The sequence below is a fragment of the Rhinolophus hipposideros genome (genome assembly GCF_964194185.1).
Source record: "Rhinolophus hipposideros genome assembly, chromosome: 13".
Classification (NCBI taxonomy): domain Eukaryota; kingdom Metazoa; phylum Chordata; class Mammalia; order Chiroptera; family Rhinolophidae; genus Rhinolophus; species Rhinolophus hipposideros.
Genome location: NC_138059.1, coordinates 522,304 through 540,523, shown reverse-complemented (window position 1 = coordinate 540,523; position 18,220 = coordinate 522,304). Strand labels below are relative to the sequence as shown.

The 18,220-nt window shown below is 57.1% G+C and overlaps 1 protein-coding gene and 1 long non-coding RNA gene across 2 annotated transcripts; one reads left to right on the top strand and one right to left on the bottom strand.

Annotated features, from left to right (window-relative positions):
• Positions 1-1,189: 1,189 nt before the first annotated feature.
• Positions 1,190-18,045, top strand: SPATC1 (spermatogenesis and centriole associated 1; the record flags this gene model as incomplete). The annotated part of the gene is made up of 5 exons (XM_081070878.1): positions 1,190-1,400; positions 9,164-9,847; positions 9,940-10,455; positions 10,578-10,717; positions 17,642-18,045. 5 exons carry the CDS (start codon positions 1,190-1,192, stop codon positions 17,969-17,971), a joined length of 1,881 nt encoding a protein of 626 aa, XP_080927004.1. The 3' UTR covers positions 17,972-18,045.
• On the bottom strand, positions 1,418-6,068 carry LOC308506471. Its single transcript, XR_013994719.1, has 3 exons — positions 6,029-6,068; positions 5,452-5,600; positions 1,418-5,166 (listed from the first exon to the last, which is right to left on the bottom strand). It is a non-coding gene; the product is annotated as an uncharacterized lncRNA (long non-coding RNA).
• Positions 18,046-18,220: the final 175 nt, after the last annotated feature.

Here is an 18,220-nt window from a genome sequence, read left to right as displayed (position 1 = left end):
GACCTTGGCCCCGGTTCCCAGGGCCGGAGCGACTCGGCCCGGGTTACAGACATGGGGCTGTGAGAGAATGGTGGGGGCAGGCCCCCCATTGTGAGGTCCAGGTAGAATGCTCAACTCAGACTGGCCCCAGCCCTGGCCAACCCCCAACCCTGTCCTCACCGCCACCCTCCTACCAGGGCTGTGCCCGCTGGGTCATGCCTGGGTTTCACCATTCCCTCTTGTTTGACAGCAGATGTCCACAGAGCCAGTGGGGGTCATGAGGACATGGCCTCGCTTGACGGCCAAGGTCAGGCCCGCAACGTCCTGGGTAGAAAGTTCTAAGAAAAGGGAGTACAGTAAGGACTCAGAGAGCTGAGTTCTTGGAAACTGCTGAGGATGTCGCTGGGTTCTGGAAGGACCACGGTTAGGAAAACTCAAGGAGCAAGAGAACAGAGGTGCGGGCCCAGAGGGACACTGCCGGGGCTTTGGAAGAGGGAAACTCCAATGGCCAGACATGGAAACTCCAAGCTACAGGGACCCAGGTGCTCAGACAAGGGGCCCCTGGGCTGGCAGTCAGAAAAAGGAAAGGCTCTGGGCAGCACCTGGGGTCGGAAGAAAGCATGGCCCAGAGTCCAGGTGTCCCAGATAGAATGTCCCCAGGAGAAGGCTGACAGACTACTTCTGGGTGCGCCCAAGATCCGAAGGAAAGGGCACCTTGACCAGGGAGGAGGGTGATGAGCTTTGCTTCAGCAGATAGTCCTGACTGCCTGCCTCCGCGGCACCTTTGCTGGGTGCTGGAGAGCCCCCACCCCCACCCTCCAGGAGGAGAGAAGCAGCGTCAATGAGCTAACCAGCAAGAGCCAGGTGAGCGCTGGGACAGAGACCACGCCTGCGGGGAGCCCAGCGGGCAGCGATTAGCTCACTGTGGGTGAGAGGAAGCTTCACAGAGGCGGCACCTGGAGAGTGAGGGGTCAGAACATTCCAGGCCGAGGCAGGGCCTGTGCCAGGCCTGGAGGCATGGACAACTGAGCCTGTTGGAGCGGGGCACAAGGAGGAGGGCACAGCCTCTGACCTCACAATACCCACTGGGCCAGCCTTGCAACTTGCAAACTCTGGCGCCCTCCCTCCTCCAGCCCCGGAAGGGCCGGGGCCCGGGCAGCCTCCAGGTGCAGTGCCCTCCTCTGGCCGCACCCTACCCGCTGCCTGGGGCATGTCTCTACTCACCAATTATGAGGGGCTTCGGCATCAAATCGAGAAGCTGGTGCAGGAAAATGAGGAACTGAAGAAGCTGGTGCGTCTTATTTGTGAGAATCATGAGCTCAAGTCAGCCATCAAGACACAGGCGGGAAGCCTGGGCACCAGCGGGTTCACCGGCGGGCTTGGCGAGGTGGCAGCCGGCCCTTCTCAATGCCAGGGTAACCGTAAGGCCTGAGTTCAAGGAGAGTGGGAGGGGAAGAGGCGACTGTGTGCTGGGCCTTGGAGTCACGGGGACAGGGGCATAGAGTGTAACATGCCTGCAGGACAGTGGCCCACCAGGTGAGGGGAGGGTGAGGACACGGGACCACAGGGAGAAAAGGGCGAAACTGGGCCCCAGCGTCATCCGCCTGATGGTAGGAGCCCCTGCCCACAGTCCTCCCCTCAGCTGAACTTCCAAGCAGCTCCCAGACTGAGAACTTCCCAGCTCTGGAACCCCAACGTGCTGCCCTACTGGGCCCCATATGTCACCCACTGTCAACCTCCCCACCGCTCTCCTCCATCATCTCTCACCCTGTGCATACCTGTCCCCTCCCCCATCATTCTCATTCAGAGATGGCCAGTGGGCAATTGACAACCCAGGTCTGGAAGCCAAGGAGAGACTAGGACTGAAGCTTGAGGTGTGGGACTCGTAGGTGTGTGACAGGCCCTGGGGCTGGAGAAGACTGAGTAGGGTGAGACAGGAAAATGGACAAAGGTTACAGGTGTTCGCAGACAAGCAGCTGAAGCGATCTGCGGGGTTAGAACCGGGCCAGAGGGACTGAACCCGGAGGCCAGGGAGGCCGTACACACTCAGCTGAGTGTGGTGACGGCAACAAGGGAGGTCCCGGAGGAATGGAAAAGTGGGCAGAAAGTGCTCGGCACTGGAGATATCAGAGGGAGAATTTCTGGGGGTGGCAAGGTGCCAGGGTGTGGCAATAGGAGTCAGTGGCGGTCACAGTGTGTTGGTGACAGTTACACAGGGCTAAGAGGTGACCAAAGGCCCGCTGTGTTACATCCACAGCCCTCTCCCTCCTGCAGCGTCCCTCCTCTCCTGGAGAAGGCTGTGTGCCCTTGTGGCCACGGTGGACTCCTCTGTGCATGGTCAGAGCCCACCCACCCCAGCGGCAACCTGCCCAGTCACAGGCCCTGCACTTCACTTTGCCTGCTGGGCCCCCCTCTGTTTGGAGTCAAGTGTGAAATCATCATTATTTTCCTGAGAGCAGGACTCTGCTGTGCTGTTTCAGTCTCTGCCACTTAAGGCCCCCAGCTTGTCTGTGGACCCCGACACTCTGCTGTCTGGAAGGTCACAGGTGGTTTTCTAGGTGCCACATCATTCTGAGCCTCTGCATTTGGGACTGTTACCCCTCCTATTTTCGAGTCCCAAAAGCACCTTTACCACCCCCACTCCAGCTCAACTTAGTCACTGCTGCCCCGAGACTGGCTCGGGCCCTGCCCTGTACCCTCAGCCAGCCTGCCAAACACAGCTTTCAACCCTCCACCAGCAGTGGAGTGCCCCTCAGAGGCTCCTGCAGTCCCAACGAGTCGCCGGAACCCAGCTCACTCCAACCTAGACACATTTCTGATGAAGAACTTGTCCTTCCCACCAGGACGCTAAACCCACTCGGGTCAGGGCTCCTTCCCCTCCGTCCCACCTCCAGCTCAAAGCCGTCTTCCCTTTGCTCTTGAAGGCTGCCTCTCCTGCTGCCCACCCCCTGGGTTCTCTGCCATCCCACCATGCTGTGGTGTGGGAAGGGTCTGCACAGTCGCCTTTCTGATCACAAGCACACAGGCCCATCTCGTTTGAAAGGCTATACTGCTCATGACTCTGAGACGACAGTTGAGCGACAAAACAAATACGCACGGGAAGGCACAACGTCTAAGAGAGCTCCCATTCCAAGGATCTAGACTCTGGTTTCCCTACTCCCAAGCTAAGCAAGCAAGTCTTCTTCTTGAAGGTTTGATTCTTAAGAGAATCCTGGGACCAGTTCTGGTTTTCCAGCTACTGAAGGGTCAAGCTGAGGAGTTCGGAAAGGCTTTGTGAAGGAGCCCAGACAACTGGTGGGGAAGGGGGCGAGGGGCGTCCCAGGAGGGCATTCCAGGAGGAACAGCAACTTGGGCAAAGGCCTGGACTTGGGGTTGCAGGAATGAGAAACAGATGAGTGAGTGCGTGTGTGCGAGTGTGAGAGAGAGAAGGTGTGGGTGTGGAGTGGGGGTATGAGTCACCTGGCTGTTGTCTCAGAGTCCTTAGCAAGAGAGCATGTGATTGCGTGTGCTAGTGTGTGAATGTGTGTGTGAATGAATGTGGTGTTTGTGATGCTTGGATTCCTGAGTGTACATGTGTGGGGAGAGTGTCGGGGAGTTTGTGTGTGTTGGGGCCAGTGAGAGGTGAACAGTGCAGTTGGAGAGGTCAGCAGGGGTCAGATGGCCAAGGACCGCGAGTGACATGCTCAGGATGCAATAAGCAGACACTGGTGGTTTCTGACAGGGAGTAGTCATGTCTGTGCTTCGCAGAGATCATTCTAGCTGCTGTGGGGAAAATGGATTCAAAGGCAACAAGAGTGAGGCAGGGAGATGGCTTAGGCTGAGGCCTCTGCCGTCATCCAGGTGGGACAGGGTGGCGTGAACTAGCTCTGGAGAGAAATCCATTCAAGTTACTTAGTAAGAAAACGAACTGCTTGGATGTGATGGACAAAAAAGACAGTCCAGAATGCGTCTGCTGCTCTGGCTGGGGTGGTGGGTGAGTGATGGCGCCACCTCCTGAGACTGCAGAACTCTGCCTATGCCCAGCCAAGGTGGACCCCTGTACTTGCCGCAGAGGATCCTTCTTGACCACTTCCTCACCTGCCTGTCCTCTTGGCCTTTCCTTGTGACTGGCCTTCCTCATGGAGTCAGGCTCTTACTTTCGATTTCATCTCATGAACTTGACCGTCAGTTCTTCTTTTTGGGCCCACCCTTCTCTTGCCTTGTACTCTTATGCACGGCTCTACTTACACCCTCCAGCCAGAGTTCTGGCCCATCCCCACTTAGGAGGAACACAGAAGGAAATGCAGCTTGGCTTGTGGGTGCTCCTAGCGTGTGCCAGGCCCCTCGCAGAATAAGACTAAGCCGGGGCAAGAAGAGAAGGGGTTCAGGATGAAGGTCAGAGGCCAGGGGCCAGTTCTCCCCAAGCACCACATCCTGGAATAGAACTCCAAGGAGTAGAAGAATCCTAAATTCAAACCTGTCCTTTCAGGTTGTTCCAACGGTTTACTTGTCAGGGAAGAAGAAAGAACATAATTTAACACTGTTAGCTGGTAATTTAACTGATCATTTTGAACTGTTTTCACATATAGTATGTGGGCCTCTCTGCTCTTGCCCAGGATTAACTGGGAGAAGGAAACGCAATTTTGGAGGAAGAGAGTGCATTGTATTTTGGACAAACTGACTTTGAGACATTCACACAACATCTACGTGGAGCGTCCAGGAACCTCGGAGGAGAGGTCCGCGCTAGCGAGAAAAGACTCCAGAGTTGTTGATAATAGAAGCTGAGTGAGGGGTGAGGCCGTCTGAGTGGAGCAGAGTACATACAGTGACAGGAGACTGAGGGACAAGTGCTGAGTCAGGACAGGTAGAGAAGCTGGCAAAGAGCATCCAGAGAGACAGGGAAACTTCAAAAGTGTACTGTCATGGGAGCCAAGATACAGCTGCAAAGGGGGCACAGTGTGAACAGAATAAAGGCTGAGGAGAGGTCAAGCGAGAAAAGTGGTAAAAAAAAGAAAAAAGAAAAAAGTGCTAATGACTTGGTGTCAATGATCTTGGTTAGAGGGATTTCAACCCTCCCATAGGCGAGTGAGGTGAAGAGTGAGCTGACACTTAGCTCGTGAAGAATGGCTTCTGAAGGGCAGTAGTAGCTGGAGGGGCCACGGAGTCCGGGGCTGCTTTTCAAGATGGCAGAGGCCTGAGTGTGTCTCTCTGTGGAGGGAAGGAGGCAGGAGAGACTGTTGGAAGACATGAAAGAGAAAAGGGATGCTTTGCAGAGCAGAGGCTGCGCTTCACTGAAGAAAGGGCATCTCGTCCTGGGTCAAGGAAGAGAAGGCGGAAGGGAAGGGTGAGCCAGAGTGCCAGGTGGCAAGCTGCGCAATCCAGAAGCATGGCTTCAAATTTCTCTGCAAAAATGTCCATATCTGAGGGCAAGGTGGAGACAGGAAGATGGGGAAGGTGTGAAATAGAGTGAAAATAGAGGCAGCGGCCACCTACCTTCTCCAGCGGCGCTTGGTGGGCGGGGATGCGGGCAGGTGGCGCCAAGGGCCACTCAGCCGGAGACCAGCTGGGCTGCCGGCTGGAGAGGGAAGAGAGGCCGGTAGGAGCGGGCTGCACAGGCTCTGACCCACGTGGCCGGCAGTGACCTTGGAAGAGGCAGAAGGTACGACTCGGTGGCAGAGTGGGTAACCCGAGTGGGAGGCAGTCGGCGCACGCGGCTGTGGCGGAATCGGCCTGGGCCGGAGGGTTAGGGCGGCAGGGCTGACGGCCTGCTCGGAGCTCGCCCTGGCTCGCAGGCGGAAGGTGGAGGACGGCGGGCCGAGGGTGAGCGCCGGACTGCGTGCTCCGGTCACGTAACGGTGACCGCTGCGAGAACGGGCTGCTGCCCCCGCTGCCCCCGTCTTCCCAGAGCCTCTCACCGCCCCAGAACCCGCCCTCTCCGGACCCTTTCCCACTGCTCAGGGGCCGTCCCCTCAGAACCTGTCACCCCCAGGACCCAGCCCATCCTGCCTCTCTCCCCCCTCCCGCTGCCTCCGCGCTCTCGGAACCCTCAGCTCCAGCGGCCTGCGCTCACCAGTCTCTCCATCTTCCGGCCCAAACCTAGGGCTCCGCCCCGTCCAGGCCCCGCCCCGTAGGTACTCTAGCCCCGCCCACCAGGACCCCGCCCTCCGCTCAGTACCTGGACCAGCTCCCACACTTGCTCAGGGCCCACCCCGGCCCCTCGACCCCTCCAGCCACCCGCTGAGATCCCGGCCACCTTGGCTGCCCTCCCCTCTGTCCCCGCCTGGGCAGGGGGCCTTGAACGACCCGCACTTAAAATGAGATGGTGAACTGGTGGGCATTTTAACCCGAACACTCTGGCTGCTGTTTGAGGGGGAAGGCCGGCATCAGACCAGCCTTGCGTGCCGAGTAATAGTGTGGACCCGGGCAGGCGGTGTTGGTGGTTCGCGGGCTTCGTTCTGCACACGTCTGAAGTGCAAACAGACCTGAGGCGGGTGCAAATGAAGGACTCTGCTGGGGCTGGCTACACTGTTTGGGGCCTGGGCTACTGCAAGGGCAGACATGCCCACTGACAGCATGCCAGGGCAGCAGAGGGAGCTGGAGGAGTGGCGAGCAGGAGGCCCCAGCAGAACCCTGGGAAGAAGTGGGTCAGTCCACTGGGGGCGTGGTCTGGGGCCCTACCGAAGGCACGTGTGGAGCGTTCGCTGGTCCCCTGTGCCCAAACTACATCAGCTCCCTGCGGAAGAGCAGACTCAAGGGGGGGCTTGGGGCTGCCCCAAGGAAGGCAGATGAGCTGGGACCAGCAGCACCCACAGGAAGCCAGGTGACCAGGGACCTGGACGCCAAACCAAGACGGGTTTCAACGGGAGGAGCGCTCCTCTGTGTGAAGGTCACCAGCAAGTAAGATGAGTCCTGCAAGTAGAGCGTTGGGTTCTGCAACGTGGAGTTGCCGGTGCCCCGATGAGAGTTCGGGTGGAAGGAAAGGGAAAGCCCAGGTGGAGAGGGAGTAGGAGGGAAGAGAAGGAAATGGACTGAGACGGTGAGTGGGGACAATACCCCAGACACATCTTTGAGGGACATGGCGGAGACCTGTGGGGGCGGAAGATCAGTGAGGCGGAAGCCAGAGCACCTGGGTCAGACCCTGTGAGGACCCGGTGGTACTGTGAGCGAGGCATGGTACTGTGTGTCTCCTTGGCTGTGCAGGACAGGTGACCCACGACGACCGCTCCCGCCCTCCTGAAGACGCCGCCCAAGTGGTCCTCTCCGTCATCCAGACCCTGCTCTCCTTAGAGGAAAGCGGCCACAAAGGGCAACCCCTCACGCCGACCTCCACTGCCCACGGCCCCCTCTTCCCCACCAGGCTCTTGGCCATCCTCCCCTCAGCCACCTGCTTCCTCTCCGTGGGCTGCTTCCGTCTACCCACCACTTTACCATCTCTTCGGTCCGAAAGCAAAAATTTCCAAAAAGCCAAAACAAGACATCATAAAAGAAAACACTGGTGGATTTGATTATGCAATTTAAATCTCCTTGTTTGGAAAAAAATAGCAAAACTGAAAACGAAAGTACAGTGGCGGGGCGTGGTGCCAAATGCTGTGCAGTGGCTTCAGCAGAGGTTGGAGCTCCGCGCCCAGGGACTTCACACGCGGCCGTCAGGACTTCCTGCCGGCCTTACACAAGGGTGGTTGGCAGTGTGCAGCACGAACTGCCAACATGTCTGTTTCAGGGGAAACCAACAACACAGGTTTATGTGGTAGATTTCTCACTGGGAACGTTGCAATCAACTTAAATGCCCAGCAGTTGGGACATGTTCGTGCACAAGATGGAGGCCACGGCAGCCACGTAAGGAAGGGCTGGTTCTCAGCACCATGCTCCTGGAAGCAGTGGTGTGTGGGGCCGTGAGAAGAACAGGGTCATAGGACTGTGGTCACAAGGACATGGGTGACGGACATGGCCGTGGCGCCATCCCTGTGTGTGTGGCCTGGGAGCTAAGAATGGATTTTATGTTTTTAAATGGAAGAAAATCAGAAGAAGAACATTATCTCACCACAGGCGGAAAGTGCGCGAAGTTGAAACCCTAGTGTGCACGCACCCTGGGGCGTCTGTCTCCATGTTGTGCGCTTCCCCCAGCGGCAGCAGAGCACAGTGGCTGTGACAGACACCAGAAGGCCAGCAACGCTGCAAGTGCTTACAAGCAGCTCTTTAAAGAGCGTCTTCGTGGACCCCATCTACATAAACAGGCGGACAAACTCTTCTAGGCAATGCGGAGCTCTGGAATCTGACTGCTGGGGGTCTGATATGTTTTTGGTTTTGTTTTTATAGGATCATCTTGTCTTTCTTTTTTTATTCAGGAATGTTGGGGAACAGTGTGTTTCTCCAGGGCCCATCAGCTCCAAGTCGTTGTCCTTCAATCTAGTTGTGGAGCACGCAGCTCAGCTCCAAGTCCAGTTGCTGATTTCAGTCTTTAGTTGCAGGGGGCGCAGCCCACCATCCCATCTGAGAATTGAACCCTCAATCTTGTTGTTAAGAGTTCGTACTCTAATCAACTGAGACATCCAGCTGCCCCTCTGATATGTGTTTACTTTTCTGTAGTTCTATTCTCTCCCTAGGAGCATGCACTGCTTTTATAACAAAAGAGTACACATTTTCAATTAAATTGCACACTCATGAAAACCTTCCCTGCACCCTCACCCCACCTGCTGTGCCCCTAGGTGCCTTCTGCCCCAGACAGTGGTCTCGCAACGGCCCTCTGCTTCTCAGGAATCCAAGGACATTGGCTGCCAGGCCCGCACAACAGGTCTTAGAGTGAGAAGGGAGTGTCTGGGCCCATCAACCTCCGGTTCTGCCCTCACTGTTCCCGGTAGGCAGGGGCCACCCACAGGCCTGGGTACACCTTTAGCATCATGTGAAGCTTCACGCCAGTTCTAGCTCTGGCCTCCCTGATGGTCTTCCACCTGGTGAGGCTCAGCTGTCCCCGAGAGGACAGAGGCCCACTCCTCCCTGCCAGGGAACAGAGGGGTCAACTAGGCCAACTGGGAGTTGGCGAGGGGTCAGCAGTGGGCACTTCTGAGGGGTAGGCAGCTGTGGAAAGTCCACCTACATGGTGAAGCTCAGAGAGGTCAGTCAGCTCATCAGAGCAGATGGGCACCTTGAGCCCGGACCTCCCCCAAGGACCCGCCTGGGCTCTCAATGCTTTCTCTGTGTCCCCCAGGTGTCTTCCTGCCCCCATCTCTGACAACAACAAATGAGCCCGTCCTGGAAGAAGTGGGGATTGTAGCCCTAGCACCCCTGGCCGACATGCTAAACAGCCCACAGCCCATCCCCCCAGCAGGCTCCATCGTGAGCCCACTGACGGGCCCTTTCAGTGCACTGCTGCCCTGCCCAGGGTCCATGTCACAGAACAGCCCACTCACCAGCCACCTGAGCAGCCCCATGTCAGTGCCCATGGTGGGCACACTGTCCAGCTCCCTGGGCCTGCCTTCCACTGGCCCCCTGACTGCAAACAGCCACCTGACCAGCCCCATGTCAGTGCCCACGGCGGGCACACTGGCCAGCTCCCTGGGCCTGCCTTCCACTGGCCCCCTGATTCCAAACAGCCACCTGACCAGCCCCATGTCAGTGCCCACGGCGGGCACACTGGCCAGCTCCCTGGGCCTGCCTTCCACTGGCCCCCTGACTGCAAACAGCCTGCTGGCAGGCCCCCTGGCCATATCTCTGGGCAGCCCCCTTCTCACCTCCACGGCTGCCCCTCTAGGCGTCTCTCAGAACCTAGCCAACCCCATGAGCAATCTGGTGCCATCAGAGGCCCCGAGGGCACAGCTGGCAGAGCCACTCCGCGGATGCCCCTCTGGACCCCATCCGTCAGCTGATGGGAGACCCGCTGCCAACGTCAAAGGTAACTGGTACAGGGGGGGGCCCTGCCAGGCCAGTCCCGGCTCCCGCCCTGCTCTTACCCTCCCCTCCTTTCTGCACCCACCTTGTCACTAGTACCTCTCTCCGCCGAGCACCCCCAGCTGACCCAGGACCAGGAGCCCCTCAGCGTGACATTTGTGGGTGCTCCCATCCAGACCTCCACTCCTGTGGCCACAGAAGGCACGGCTGGCCCCACGAAGGCCTTCTTCTATGGCACCTCAGATGCCCAAACGCAGCCTGGTGCCCCCCAGGGGCAAGCGGTTATTGCCTCTGTCCCCACCTCCTCAACTGCCACCCGCACCGTCACAGTCCTCCCCTCTGCCCCCACTCCCACCCCCCAAGCTGCTACCAACTGCACCTCAAGTACCACCCACATTGCTCAGCGCACTCCCCACTCCCCCACCAGGCCCTCGCCCACCTCCCACTCACCTCCACGCAATCCCCACTCCCCACCTCGAACCTCCTCCTCCCCGGCCTCTGTCAACGACCCCCGCGGCCCACGGGTCACTGAAACATCTCGGAAAAGCATCCTGGATTTGGAGCGGAAGCTGGCTCACCGCAAGACCAGCAAGTTCCCAGACAGCCACCGAGGTGAGTGCCACAGCTGGTTCACACGGGTCTGGGGGCCCCTGCCACCCTCAGGAGCTTCTGGGCACCGGCCTGGGCTGCTGACCGCAGCTGCTGACCACTCCCTCCACTCCTGTTGCTCCCAGAGCCCAAGCCACTGGCTTGGGAGCGGCTGGTGGGGGAGATCGCCTTCCAGTTGGACCGCAGGATCCTATCCAGCATCTTTCCCGAGCGCGTGCGCCTCTACGGCTTCACTGTCTCCAACATTCCCGAGAAGATCATCCAGGTGGGTGCTGCCATCTCCACTCATCGCCAGGGCCTGCCCAGCACCTGGCAGCAGTGGGGAGCAAGCTGGCCCGAGCCAGCCAGGCGAGCCCCGCGGCACTGAGGGCACCTGGGGAAGGAGGAGGTGCCGTGCTCAGCCCAGCTGGCCTGCAGGTGTCCAGGGCGTCCAGCAGCAGGCGCCTGTGACCCCAGCTGCAAGGCCATCCCAGAGAACAGGGCAGGGGAGGGTCCTGAGTGCCGTCAGACCTGTGCTCTCCCCCTTTGCCGCTGCAATGGCCTCCCAGGGCCTTTCCCAGACTGGCAGAGCCCACACGTTCTCCTCTGCCCTCTCAGTGTCCTCAGGGGTCTCTGGGGGGCACATGGAGACAGGTCCTGGAGCCTCTGAGCAGCTGTCTGCCTCCTGGCCAGAGACCTCAGACTGAGGCTCAGCACGTGGCCCTCTGAGCCTGCTCCTGTCAGGGAAGCGGAGGCCAGAGGACGATGCTTTCCAAGCATGCTTGTCTCCCAGGCACGGAGGACCTGGAGACAATAGGGTGCAGGCTGTGCTGGGCTGCAAGCCCAGGAGCCACTGTCCGGAATGAGCGCATGCGGGCCCCTTTGCCCACTGCGCCAGCGCCCCGCCTGAAGAAGCCAGTGTGTGTACTTCGCTGCCTTTCGGTCTGGTGGGCTTCCCTTGGGAAATAGCCCTCTGAATTCCGGCCACCTGCTCTAAGGCTGTCCCTGTCCGCGCGCCGTAGACCTGGGTGTGGGATTGGTCAGGACCAACTCTGGTTACAGTGGGTTCGTGCACGTCCAGGTTTGAGCTTGCCTTTTCCTTTTGTTAAGGTGCCTTTGGTCTTTAATTTTAATGTGGCCGAATTACCCACCTATTCCTTTATCGTTTGTACTCTCTGTGTCTTGCTTGAGGCTGGAGCTGTGGCGGGCAAAGCTGAGCTGTCAGTCCCCTCTCCCAGTCCCATGTGCGCTGGGGGGGCTCCCCAGCCCCTCTGATCTCCTCACAGCAGGGTGACCGAGTCTGGGCGTCTCTTCTTCCAGATTGTCTCGGTTCCTCTTGGCCCTTCGCTCTTCAGCGTGAATTTTAGGATCAGTCTATCTAGTTCACATTTTTAGTTTTGCATTGACTTACAGATGGGACTGGGGAAGTCACATATCACTAGGGTGTCAGTTTCTACACACCTGCTGTTTCTCTTGTTCATGTCCATGGGCCCACTTGGGTCAGGTTTGGTTTGACCATCCTTGACTTGTGTCCAGGCCCCCCGAGCCACTGTAGTGTCACGATCGTGAGTACCGATCGTGAGTACAGACTGGCCATGGCTGTTTGAAACTGGGCAAGTGACGAGTTAAAAGCACGTTCTTATGTCTCTGGAATGCTGCATCTAGTTAGCAAAGACCACATTTACTTATAAGCACAAGTCTAGTTGCCCACATAGAAATTAGGTAGTTACATCTCCATGAAAAGACATGTCCTACTGTTTGAAAATGCCCGTTTAAATCGAAGAAGATAAAAACCCATCGACCTTTGGTGTGGGACTTACCTGCATAAGGCCTGTGTCCCCGGCTCCCCTGCCCTTCTGCGAGTTATCGCTGTGTCGTAGAATGTAAGTCACAGAACTAAGTGGCGACTCTTTAGAGAAGAGGCAGGAAGAGGAAAGCAGAATGTAGTAAGGCGATTGTTTCTGATGTGTGAGGAAGTCGGGGAGCTTGGCACCCCCTGAGCCAGGGCCTCTGCCACCATCTTGGTGGCCTCTCGGGAGCCTGTGGCTCTCACCACAACCCTCCTCTGGTCATTCTGCCCAACGGCCACTGTCACCAATTCCAGAGCCTTTGGCCCACTCACCTTCCATCGGCAATGATGGGCGCTGCCAGGGTCACATGCTTGTGCCCGAGCTTTCGAGAGAAGCTCCTCTGGAGCCCATGTTCAGGGACGCTGCCTTCGGGACCCACATGGATACCCCCGGCTGGCCCTCTGCAGGGCCCACTGCAGGGTGACTGACCTCTGGTCACTTCTGGGGATCATAAAGATACATCCTGGTCTCAGGGCCATCCTGCCGGCTTGGCTGCACCATTTGCTGGTTTCTGTCTGCATCTGAGTTTACTTTCCCCAACCTTTTATTTCCCTTCATCAAAACATCTTGTTTGTTTTTCTGCATGGGAACTCTAAATGCTGGTGGTTGCTGCATTCCCTAAATTCTGTGCGGACCCACTGAACCTGATCACATGTGGTCCTGTCCAAACCAGGGTTGTGGGCTTTTCAAATGCGGTAACATTTACCACCAAAAAGCTTTAATACAGCGCCTTTTTCAATGAGGACTCATTGGCTTTTTTCACTGAACTTGACCGTCATTTTTTGTAAGTTTGCAGTTGTGCCATCTTTTAAGCCCAACCAAAAGTGTTCCAATGCTCATGCCTGTCACCTCTTCTACCCAGTTGCAAAGGTCTTCTGCTTTGTGGGAGATGCTCTGAGCTGCCTTCCTTTTGACACCCCACTCCTAGGAATCCCTGAGTCCAGCTGTATCAGTGAGGGGGACTGAGGGTGCTACCTCGTGACTGTCCAGCTGGGCCCATGATGCCCCCTGATGTCCTCCTGGGTCCCACTCCCTGGCCTGCAAAAATGTTTTGGATTTTTGTGTAATGATCTGTTATGTGGCTACCTTGCCAAACCCTCCTACTAGGTGGCATAGCCTGTATATCATCTTGGCTTTCCTACATAGATAATCATATTGTACAGTATTTAAAAGCAGCAGACAATGCGGCAACCTCATCCTATTTCTGACTTGACTAGGAACACACTCTCTAGTCTTCCCATGAGGTAGGATGTGTGTCCCAGGCTTTTTGCCAGATATTCTCCAGGCGAGTCAGTCGGAGTTCTCAGTTGCAGACAAGAGAGTCCATACTAGCCAATGGAAGCACAAAGGAGCTTATTATAAATGTCTGGGTGGTCACAGAAGCTCGGGGAAGGATACAAAATTGGACTTGTTTGCTATACAGCCAGTAAAAATGCCAGCACACCAGACTTTCCTAGTGGACACACCAGGGATTTGCCCCAGACAGCAGGCAGCCACTCAGTCCGATGCCCAAAATTTGGTACAGCTGCACTGAAGAACCAGTGCATAGTCAGCCACTGCACTCTCCCCAAAACCTGCTCCCCACAGGCATTCACTTCCACCTGCGAGTTCCATCCTCAGGCATCTGCTGGGCAGAATCCCAGGTCCCAGGGCTACCTAAGCCACAAGGGAGTCTGGAAAACGTGATTTTTAGCTTCCAGACTCTTAGAGTTCAAGAAGGCACTAGACAGAAGCCAGAGGAGCCGGGTTCAGCATCTGCCACATCAGCTTAAGAAGCTTTCCCTCTTCCCCAGAGTTTTTGGTTATTTTTCTGAATCATGGACAAATATTTAATTTTTTAGAATGCTTTTTTGTCTGCCTCTCATTGAGATTATAACATGTTTTTTTTCCACTGGCCCTTTTCTCTTGATCATAAACCACACCAATTCCTGGTGTTTTTTTATTGCACTGGGATGTTGTTTGCTGCTATTTATGACTTCTAGCTTTACTGCTCTTTTAGAAACGGTGCCAAACTGCTTTGGAAATGCAGGAGCTTCAATAAGCCAGATGTTACAGATGTTAATCGTAGGGCCCTGCTGCCCACCCCTCGCACTTGTCAGGTTCGGGAGGTCCGGACTGCAGGCCCAGGGGGCGGAACTCACAATCTTCATCCCATTGGCTAGAACGTAGTGACGTCAGGACCTGGTGCAGGATGGCGGGACACGTGGTCTCAGCGGGTTTCATTACTTAAGGGAACAGGGACCTGTCCTCTTCAGTGGTGTTTCCACTTTGCCTTGCTAATCCTCTCTGTTGATTCTTTGGATTCTGTCTCCTCGTTTCTGTCCTTTATTATTTTCATCCTTCTGCTGCCTTTAGATTTGTTTTTTCTGTTTGGGGTTGAGCACCTAAGTCATTTTATTTTACATCTGTTTTGTTTTTAAAGAAATGCATTTAGAGCAGGGAGATATCCAAAATATTTACAACAGGAACCCCAGCCAGAGTGGACGGTGGGACAGGATCCCGGGCAGAGGGAGAGGGTCTGTTGTTTACCAGCTGGTTCACACGCAGCAGCTATAGAGCAGTCCTCCGTCTGCTGCGTCTTCAGGCTGCCTCAGAGCTTGCTCTGGCTGCGTCCCATGGGCCGGACAGGCAGGCCTGGGCTGTTCAGGTTTAACTACTTCACTAACTGCACTGGATTTCCTCTCTAACCCGTGAGTCAGTTAGGATGCACTTTCCCTCATCTCAGAGGCGTTTGGCTGTCCTTTTATGGTTGATTTCTGAAGCTCTTGCTCTGTGTTCAGAGAACAAGGGCTGTGCCACACTGATTCTGTGACGTTTGTTGCCATTTCCTTTATCACTGAGCATGTGGTCAATGTCGTGCACCAGGACGGAAAGACTGCATGGTGTGCATGTTTGGTCATCCCTGTTCTCTCCTCCACATCTGATCCAATGCCAGATCCTACTGGTTTTCCCACTAAAGATTTTTCCCACGTACATGTCTGCATCCACTTGTCTGCCACTCCAACCCCCAGTCCAAACCTCTATCACTTTACTAGTCCACAGCTCCCCTTGCCCCTCCATCTGTTCACACCTGACTAGAATGAGTATTCAGGGTATGCCAAGTGCATGCCAAACAGACACAGTCTCTGCTCTCTCCTGGGGAGGCGTCCTGAACGAGAAAAACCACAGATAGTGATGCTAGAGGAGCATGAGGCGGTGCGTGCTATGGTGGGGCAGGAGAGTTTGCAGGTGGGAGCTGGGGCCTGACAGAGGGGTCTGCCATCGCCTCCCACCCACATCCTGGCCTCACCCCAGCAAATGTCAACACCCCACTCACTCCCTTCCTTCTCTATCCATTTGAAGCACAGCTCTGTTCAGTGTGAGAGCCCACTGATGTGTCCCATAGCGTTGGGACCCCCACCTGGAGGTGCTGACCAGCACAGGTGCTGTGCTCAGCGCCCCCTGGACACATTTCCTTTAGTCCTCAAAACATCCCTGTCAGGCGGTGTCACAGCAGGGAAACAGGCTCAGACCCAGTGTGGTGACAGAAGCAGCCTTTGAATTGGCTTTCCTCATAGGCCCCTCACTCTGTGCTCAGCCCCCTGGCATCTTCCATGCCATGCATACTGCTCCTGGGCCTGGAATGTTCTCTCCTATTGTCCTCGTCCTTCAGACCTCAGCCCAGTGCCTTCTCACTCCAGGATGTCCTCCCTGAGGCTGACTCAGTGGCTCCCCAGCAGCAGCGCTCGCAGTCCTGTTCCTCTCCTCAGAGAGTCTTTGCTCACTCTAATCCCATCACGGGGTACAGTGCCAGGGGAGGGGAGTGCTCGAGAGTTTCTGCAGGATGGATACTCTCTCATGCCAGCTTCTCCCCGCTCCCTTACAGTGGTCAGTTAGAACCACAGAGCCCAGCAGGCATGTCCGCCCCTTCGGGGCAGGGCCCTGCCTGCCTGCTCTGCTCAGCCCTGTTTCTCAGGGCCTGTGACCATGCCCCCTGCTCCCCACCCTGGGTGCTGGTCCCCCCCACTCTCAGGGGGTCACTTGCTGGGGCAGCCCGGCCCCATCTCAACCCACACGCTGGCAGGGTGGGTGCAGTCTGCTCACTGATGAGTTTCTGTCATGTCTAGGACTCTGCACTGGGCCTGGCACAGCACAGCCCTGGGTTGAATAGGCCATGGGTGTCAATGTCCCCAGTGGGCCAGCATGTAAAGCTGCCCACCCACAGTACTCCATGACATCCCAACATGACAGGCTCGCTTGCTTTCCCACTGATGTTGGCTGAGCTCCTGCAGTCCTTCTGACGTGGGGCCTGGGTACAAGTGAACGGAGGGAGAACTCGGGGGTCAAGAGGTGCCCAGAGTCAGGGGGACAGGTCTGACCTAGTGCTGACCAGGCAACAAAGGAGCCAGACACAGGGCTCCGTGTACACCTGCAAGAGGTCAAGGGTCACTTTGGCTGAGCCCAGCCATGAACCCAGAGCTCCGCTCACATGACCATTTGGGGAGAAGACAAGAAGGTGATGCCTGAGCAGTCTGTCAGGGCATTCCCAGCAGGTCAGGAACCAGCCTTGAAGGCATGTAGGGAGCGCTGGAAGGAAGTGAGCTTTGCAGGTCAGCCCTGGCCCTGAGAGCTGGAGCAGTGGGAACGGCAGGAAGGCTCAGGCAGGGAGACACCCCACCCAACTACCACTTCACCGCGCAGCTCTGCGGGCCTGGGGGCAGCTGCTTGTGTGGCAGGCACATAATTTGCAGGATCATGCAAATGAAAATACAGGGCTCCTTGTGAGACATTGTGAGGGACTTCAAGATGACTACAGCAGAGCTTCAAGCTGAGTGAGGGGCCCTTCTGAGCATGGGGTCCTGTGTGACTGTCCAGGTCACATGTCCAGGAGGCCACACAGGAGGGGTGAGGAGGAGGGGTTGACTTCCCGGTGAGATGCTGCCGAAGGACGCAGTCACTGCCTGCCTGAGGACACAGCTGATGAAGAAGTAGGTCAAGATGACCCAGCTGCTGCCAGGCCCCTTGTCCGGGCACTGGGCCCAGGCACCCAGAGGCAGCAGGACCCCCAGTGCTGACACGGAGGGGCTTGGCTCCAGGCTGGGGCCATCATGTCAGCATGAGTGGTATGCAGGCTGCTGAGGGGGCCAGGAGAGGAGGCTGCAAAGAACAGCAGGGAGCCAGGAAGGGCACTGGGAGTGTCGCCCATTGGTGTCTCCTGGGTCAGGCCATGGGGTACTAGCAGCCCCCCTCATTGCTCCTTCACCCCCAGACTCCCAGCTGCGCTCTCTGGCCTCACTCAGTCTTGAGTCCCCGGTGGTGAATGGGACGTGAGGGGCTTCAGGACCTTCTGGATCACCTGCTCATGTGCCCTGTCCCCTCAGGCCTCCCTGAATCCCAGCGACCACAAGCTGGATGAGGAGTTGTGCCAGGTGCTCACACAGCGCTACGTGAGCATAATGAACCGGCTGCAGAGCCTGGGCTACAACGGGAGGCTGCACCCGGCACTGACAGAGCAGCTGGTGAACGCCTACGGCATCCTGCGGGAGCGGCCAGAGCTGGCTGCCTCGGAGGGCGGCTCCTACTCCCTGGAGTTCCTGCAGCGTGTGCTGGTGGAGACCATGCACCCCAGCATGCTCACAGACGGGCTGCTGCTGCTCTCCTGCCTCAGCCAGCTGGCACACGACGATGGCAAGCCCATGTTCATCTGGTGACAGACGGGGGCGCCTCCCCAGGCCAGCTCTGCCCCCTCCCTGGTGCGTGCCCATTAAAGCTTCCCACAGATGCTGGCCCCTGGGCCCACCGGCACTCCTGGCTGTGCTGCCTTGTGGGGGCTCGCCTGTGTCCCCTCCCCTGCACCCCTGGGACAGCTCTTATCCAGGGGGTGTTCTGGAGGCTCCAAGGCTGCCTCCCCTGGCAGTGGGAGCAGCGGGAGCCCCTGAGACATGGAGGGGGGAGAGCAA